The sequence below is a fragment of the Kryptolebias marmoratus genome, linkage group LG4, assembly GCF_001649575.2.
Source record: "Kryptolebias marmoratus isolate JLee-2015 linkage group LG4, ASM164957v2, whole genome shotgun sequence".
Lineage (NCBI taxonomy): Eukaryota > Metazoa > Chordata > Actinopteri > Cyprinodontiformes > Rivulidae > Kryptolebias > Kryptolebias marmoratus.
In genome coordinates this window covers 15,515,715-15,523,524 of record NC_051433.1, presented here as the reverse complement: position 1 = coordinate 15,523,524, position 7,810 = coordinate 15,515,715, and the positions used below count along the sequence as shown (strand labels likewise).

At 41.4% G+C, this 7,810-nt stretch overlaps 1 protein-coding gene across 3 annotated transcripts in view; it reads left to right on the top strand.

The window, feature by feature from the left end:
* The window catches only part of itpr1a (inositol 1,4,5-trisphosphate receptor, type 1a), a 74,234-nt gene that overhangs the window by 40,516 nt on the left and 25,908 nt on the right, over positions 1-7,810 (top strand). For all 3 annotated transcript variants that reach the window (XM_017415941.3, XM_025005834.2, XM_037975500.1), the window contains 2 exons: positions 320-507; positions 7,626-7,809. In XM_017415941.3, coding sequence (XP_017271430.1) covers positions 320-507; positions 7,626-7,809 — 372 coding nt within the window. The remainder of the gene's footprint in view (positions 1-319; positions 508-7,625; position 7,810) is intronic.

The following is a 7,810-nucleotide window of genomic DNA, read 5'->3' as shown; positions in this document are numbered from 1 at the left end:
GGGGGGGGTTGTGCACAATGACTTTAACAACTGCAGCTTTGCACTTCAAAGGGATATCATTAATCTGTTTTAATAGAATAATATTGTTTTTTTTTATTATAATGCATACCCTAAATATAAAACATTCTATTTTGCATTTCTCATGTTATTTGTCTTTTATTTTACACATTCAACAGGGCAGACAAAAAGGCATTTTTTAAAAATTTTAATGCAGTGTTTGTAGTTTTACAGAATCAGTTACGAACCTTTAATCTCACACTTCTGGGTACTGGAAATCCCCCGCCCTGATCTGTCCCTTTGCCTTGTCTCGTCCGTGCAGCTTTAGGGGGTCCAGGTGGTCTGAGTCGAGGGGAAATGACCCTTGCAGAGGTGCAGTGCCATCTGGACAAAGAAGGCGCTTCTGATCTGGTGATCGACCTAATCATGAACACAACAAGTGACCGTGTCTTCCAAGAAAGCATCCTGTTGGCCATAGCGCTGCTGGAAGGGGGAAACACAACCATACAGGTCAGTTATAAACAAATATTCCTCTCGCACACATAAATTCACAGCTAGAAGGAGCAGTTTGCTCTCAGCTGTCTAGTGTTTAATAAACTCAAAGAACATCTGTAGATAGTCTGCTTCAAAACAACTGGAGAGTAGATCAAATTAAAGGAGAATGAGTGGAAGTATTATTGTAGGAGAGTGTGTAGTATGTGGGTCAGTGTGCCATTGTGACAGCACATATACATCACCCAACTTTTCCTCTTCAACATATCTCCATCTACATCACAATGCTGAAAAACTAAATCAACTGCTTATGATACTAGTTTGTAAATTAGTGTGACAAAAAAAAAAATAGCCCATTAGGTTGTTTCAATTATTTTTTTCCTGTGCAATTTCACTTGAGTTACTCTAAAATCTATCCATCTCTGCAGGTCTTTGTCTCTGGCTCCATTAGTTGATCTTTCAGTTGCGTTGTCCATTTTGTCTGTCCGTCTACGTGTTGTTGTGTAAGCAAGGGGCTTGCATAATCAGATTAGAGCGAGGAAGCCACTGAGGTGGAGATAATGCTCCGGCTTCCCACGACTGCTGCAGAGCTGCGTCACGTGACCAGTCTGTGTTACATAAGCCTGTGTGAATGAACAATGAGGAATGTCTCAGCCCTTAAAACATTCCAGCCTCGCTCCTTTTACGCTTTTCTGCCGCCCAAACTGTGTCACGCTGGGCCTCCGGAACTGGGGCAGCGGGGAGAGCAGGGGTGGATGGTCGAGGAAACACAGAGAGAGGATTGAGGAGGGGGAAAAAAAAAAAACCTGGAGCTCCTCTAAACTTTGCCGCCTTGTATTTGTTCTGCAAAAAAAAAAAAAGGAGATTTCTCTGCAGGAAAAGTTCTCCTGCAGAGCTAGAAATGTACCACATCGTGCAAATATTTGTCTTCTTTTAGTTACTGCATATTTTCATGAAAATTATCAACAGTTTGAGCGAACATGAAGCTTACTGTAAGTGCAAACTCGCCACGGAGTTTGTTCTTCTTCACTATCTTTGTTTGACGTGCCAAACTAAACACTTGTTGGGTGTCAGATATCTCTTTCTCATGGAGCACAGTTAACTATTTACTCCTGGCCTACATGGTGCACAAAAATAACCACAATCTATAACCCATCTGAATGCTCGGTCTGTTCTTTGGACACTCACTTACTTTATGCTGTCATGTCAAGATGTGTGGAGAACCAGCCAAAGGTTTTCATACAGGCTACGCTAATGGTTTGCAAATGAGTGTGCCAGTTTTGTATAATTCTTATCAGGCTTATAAGATGCTCCTCTGCATTTTTGCCTGACATTGTTTGTTTAGTTTGTTGCTGTTTTCCTAACCGAAGAGCCGGCCCATTTTGTGAAACTGTTTAGTGAAAGTGCCCATAAAGAAGAAAAGATGAAGAAGACTCCTTGAAATACTGGGTGGGCAAATTGTCCAACAATTTTAGACTAATGTCTCTTTATTGTTATTTCAATATCTATATTAAAAACTATCAGTAGGAATTCAGAGAATCTGGAGACATTTGTTTCAAGATTTGGTTAAAACAGTCACGGTTCTACGGTGGAAATGATTTCTCTGAATCAGGAACACTCTGTCTGAAATCTTTGTATCGTCGCTCTGTTGCACATGTTCCTGTCACGGAGCTCGGTTTGTTTCCATTAAGAAAGAGATTTAGGATGCCAGATTGTAAATTAGGTATGTAGACGAATAGATTCACTTCTTCTGCAATCCAGTTCTTTATCAGTCAGTGATGTGTTTTTTAAGTGATAAAGTAACTTCTTTTTCAGGAATTTTATTGTTTTTGCCTTTAACCTTGTGTTTGTGTATTCTGAATGATAATGCAGTGACTTAAAGCCTAAAACAAATTTCCTCATGCAACAAAGTGCATGTTGTTTTAACGTCTTTATCTTCAGGTGTGCACAAATTAAAAACATGCAGTGCAAAAACAATATCCACAAAAAATGGTTACTTTCTTGGAGACTAAACTCATTTAAGATTAAGTATCTAGTCCAACAACTAACTTCTCTGTTTATCGCTTTATTTACACTTTTTTTTTTTATGGCAGCTTTTCTTGAGACGAGGTCGGCTGTATGCAGTGCACGTCTTTCCCTCATCTCCTGCTGTCCTGGTTTCTTTATCTCCGTCTCGAGACAGCTTTCCTGCAGCAGCCTCGCACAACTGTAAACTGTGACACTGCAGCTCGTGACATTTCACTCGTCAGCCATCTGCCGTCAAACCACAGGGCACGCTGCTGTGTTTAACTCCCTCAAAATCTTGGTTTGCAGGTGTGTTTAACCGGTGTCATGAATTAAAAAAAATAAAAAATACAAAATCTGTATTGGCTTCAATTATGTTAGAAAGATTTCTGATAGATGTGGCTGATTTGTGGAAGAAGAGGGCAAAAGTCTTGGAGAGAAAGGGGAGCTGAGCAGCAGTTGCATTTGGTTTGCATGTGTTGCTGCCTGACGTGAGAGGGAAAAAAGGGAGCGCAAGTATAAATAGCTGTTACATAACATCCCTTTGTTGATGCCAAGTGCCTGAGCGGAAGGAGAGAAGGGAAAACGCTATGACCTTGTTTTTTAGTGTTGCCCGCCCCCACCTCTCCCTGGTCCTCTCCATCTCATTCCTCTCAGGGTTCGTTTCCATAGTTACAGACAGGCTCCGTGTTTACCCAACACCACAGGGGGGCCCTGGGATGTTTGTCCATTCTTCCAGTCTTCCTCTGCTACTATCACTCCATCCTCTGCCTTTGGCTGCCATGTGGCACATCGTCTTGAACGTCATCTCCACGCTTTTGTCCTTGCCTTTCTCTGCAGTGCAACTAAAACGCACGAGGGGGGGTGTCGATACATTGGTACAAATATCACAAGTGCGCGTCTTATAGGACAGGCATTGAAACTAAAGGCACAAACAAGTGGTTAGATATGAAAGTTTAGGTTATCACTTCTGGTTCGGTGTCAAAAACATTTCTGAAGAATTCAGAAAACGAAAGTTTGGTCACTGTGGGGCTTTTTTTTTTTTTTTACCATGGTGTTCTCTATTTCTGTGCAGGCTCTGTCTTTGTTTCTGTGGTGCACTCAATCTGCTAAAGAAAAAAGTGCAGTTCTTAGAAACATGTTTTAAAAAAAAACAAGTCCATTTGGCTGCAGTGCTGCTGGAGAACATTTCAGCTCTCGTCAAAAATATCTCATCTTCTTACATGGCCGCTACATTGGCCTAATGCTGCTGTGAATCTAAGAACCTTGGCTCCACCACAGTGAAATGTAACGCCTCTCGTAAAGATAAAATGCCCCTGCCAAGGCTCAACACGAGTCCGGCTGCACACTCAGACTGATTGCAGGATCTCTAACCTGGCAGATCCTTGAAATGAGCAGTTCTGTATTAATAAAACAAAGGCTTTGGTTACATAAGAATAAAACTGGCAGTGACAGAGTTGGGGAGAGAATTACTGTATTGTGGAGTGTGTGTGATATGTGGGTGTGACCTCTCAAAAATTGGCATGTGCTGATGCCGAAGACAGCTGACCCAGTTTTTCTTTTTTTTGTTTGTGTGTGTGTGTGAGTGTATGAGTCAGTAGGCGTATTGGCGTGTGTGCGCTTTCCAGCCTGTGTTTGTGTGTACTGTACAAATGTTTGTGTGTCTGTGCCAGTTACGTAATGGTTAAGGGTGAGAGCTCTTTTGTGTTTCCTCTGCTCTGATCCATGTGTGCTGTCCTGGCCCTGCACCCCACGTCCCACCCTCCCTGCAGGCTCAGGTTTTAGCAGGTCCATCGAAGACAGAATTTTATGAGCTGCCGTGACAATTACAGCATTCCCCCTCCCCGCCCTTCACTCCATACGCATGCTGTGACTTGTAAACTCTGACTGGAGTGTCGGCCGGCGGTGCAGCTAATCCCGTCCGCACTCTCTCCACTCGGTCATCGTGTTGTTTGTTGCTCGACGGCCTTGCTTGGTAGTTTCCCTCTCCCCTCGCTGCCTTCCTCCTTGTCCCTTGGTTTTGGCAGAGTGCGTACGTGCAGGAGGCCTGCAGCTCAGTCGTGGAAGGTTGGGTGGGGCAGCCAAAAAAAGCTCTGACTCTGCTTTGAAGAACAAGCTCCGAGTTTTGACATTGTTTCTCTGCTTTGTAAAGTATGGGCTCATTTTGACTCTTATTTTGTTACCTAATAGTGTTTTCAAATGTGAATAAACAGGCTTAGAGTTGTGTTTAACATGGACTTTAAATGCACGCAAACCGCTGAGCGCAAAAACATGAAGACAAAAGCCACAAATCTATAAAAACTAGGCTTGTTTTGCTAAACATCTTTGTGACTGTCATTTCTTTTGTTTTTCTTCAGTTGTCCAGCTTTAAATGTAACCTGGAAAGGCAGATGATTATGTAACAAACATTTAGGACTGGCCTAAATACTGCCTGATAGCATTCCTTCCCTCCCTATCTTTTGCCCTCCTTTTTCACTTGCTGAATCGTGCAATTTCTTTTCTCTAACCCCCCCCCCCCTGATATATATATTTTTTTTCTTCCAGCCTTCAATCTGCACCATCTTCTTCTCCCTATCTGTGTAAGTAGGCCAGGCTTCTCCCTCTCATGTCGTTTTTCACCCTGTTACTGTGACAAGGCTACTTTGGCTGGTAAAAGCCTTTCCATATACTGCAGCAGTAACAGCTCTTGCATAATCAAAACAACAGCCTTGTGGGTTGGGACACGGTGTATAGATTGTCCCTGGCAGGCTTGTAAGTGCTCTAATTCTTCGTGACCCCATTCTGCAGCCATAACTGCAGCGTTAAACTCTCATATCTCAGACTTCATTCGCTGCGATGATATATTTTGTGAAAACCCTGATAAGGCATGTTTTTGTCTTATCAAGTGATGACTTTTTGCTCTGTTAGATGAGACCATGAAAATTTGTTGTGCCTATTAAGGAATCAATCTATAATTTTTGCTTCGCTCAAAATGTTATAGAAATAAAATAAAAGACATCCTAATATAACTTCCCATCTGTTGACCAATTTTTGCCATCTTTTAAATAACTGATATCCACCACAGCTGATTTTTTTCTTTTCTTTTTTTTAAAGACAGAAATGTGTTGGCAGCATAGTGCTTTTATCATCGACATATATTTTAATACTAGACCAAGTGTCTCCTCCATGAGTTTTTCTCTTGTAGTCAGGACCTGGTTTATGGAAGCCTCCATGTTGTATTTTTGGGGACCAGCGTCTGCCCACAAACAATTTGGGCCTTTAAGTCCTGCTTCCTCCTCTGCATACAATCGTGGCAGTACATGACCCTTCTTTTAAGCATGAAATGACTAACTGCAGCTAAATGTATTAGAAAAATGAATATTTGAGCAGACAACAGCAATGTAAGAAGTTTGTGAATCAACAAGAGTCAACACTTGAAAGAAAGATTTCATTTAGTGAATCCCAGTGGAAAAGCACAAAGATTCATACATAGAAGCAATTTGGTTGGAAAAATGTTGCTGCTTTTTTCACGCTTCGTATAAAAGCACATTATCACAATGATAATCCTCAATGTTGGAGGGGCCAGTTTGAAAACCCATTTCATGGTTTCTGGGACAGCCAGACATGAGGAAATATGGGGGAGATATGCATAAAGCAATACAGGTCATTTTCAAATCATAGATACACTTTGAACTTTAAGTGATTAATTTGGACCAGATTTCCTTTGAGACAAAAAGTGTTGACCGTTACATGTGAGGTATACTGTTGGTAGCTTCACTAAAGGGCCTAAACAAAAAATGTCTGACTCTTGTTAGTCTGTTTGTAAAGAGTTGGAAGACATGTCAGTGAGAATCTATATGATTTAAAAGGATCATTTCTCTTGGAACCTAAAGCTTTGTAAGACACTGGGATAGTGGGGACAATAAGTAAAACATTTTAAAAGCTAATAACACCAAGCTGAAGAAAATTGTACTTTTTTATTTTGATCTTCTCGATTACTTTGTACAAATGTTATTGCTGGCTCATTATTTTCCTTTTTAAAGTTGATTTAAGTTATGGTTTTATACCATGAACATGAACTTCACTGTAAACCTTCCCTTTCTGGGGAAGTTTGGAAGAACAAAGTTTTGTTCTGAATTTTCATCTTCTTTTTCTTTCAGCTGTTCCCTATTTAGGGATCGCCACAACGAGTCATCCTCCTCCATCTAACTCTGTCTTCTGCGTCCTCTGTCCTCACTCCAACTGTCCATGTCCTCTCTAACTGTATCCATATGTCTCCTCTTTGTCTCTAACATCCTTCTACCAATATACCTACTGTCCCTCCTCTGCACATGTCCAAACCATCTCAATCTGGCCTCTCTAACTTTATCTCCCAGTCCTTCAACCTGTGCTGTACCTCTGATGTCCTCATTCCTAATCCTGTCCATCCTCGTCCCTCCCAAGGAGAACCTCAACATCTTCAGCTCTGCCACTTCCAGTTCTGTCTCCTGTCTTTTTGTCTCCAAACCATACAACATAGCTGCTCTCACCTGTCTGTAAACCTTTCCTTTGACCTTTGCTGACACCCCTTTGTCACAAATCACTCCTGAAACTTTTCTCCATCCTGCCTGGACTCTCTTCGTCACCTCTTTACCACACTCCCCGTTTTCCGGGACAGTTGACCCAAAGTCTTTGAAGTCCTGCACCTTTGTGACCTCTGACCTCCTTGTAGCCTCACTGTTCCACCTGCCTCCCTCTCAGTTCTTCAGAATTTTCACAATTAAAAAATAAAAAAAAACTTCTTGGATTTAACAGACCATTGTGGCTCACAGTGGTCAGAAACTTTAAGCGATCTTCAGAAAAACGGACCAAAACAAGAAATATTTTAGTAAATAATGACAATAATTTCATATGAGGTGGTTTAACTTCACTTCTAAGGGATAGATCAATTTATTACAATAAGGCAGTAAAATTATTACTCCCTACCAAGATTTCTAATTTTTGTTTATATTTTTAATCAATAATATTTGACTTTCCCTTGTCTGTGTTGACTGACACCCCATTGCTTCATCTCGCCACCGGATATGATGTGGTGAACCACTGATAAGGCTTTCATCAAGTTATACCATAAGTATATCTAATATAATTTTGTCTTTCCTTTTGGATGTGCTCAGCGTTCATTCTTTTTACGTCTGACTGACGACAAGAACTCTGAAAAGTTCTTCCGGGTCTTTTATGACCGTATGAAGTCGGCCCAGCAGGAGATCAAAGCCACTGTGACAGTAAATACAAGCGACCTGGGAAACAGGAAGAGGGACGATGACAGCCAGGATAAAGATGTCCCGGTCCGCAAAAAAGG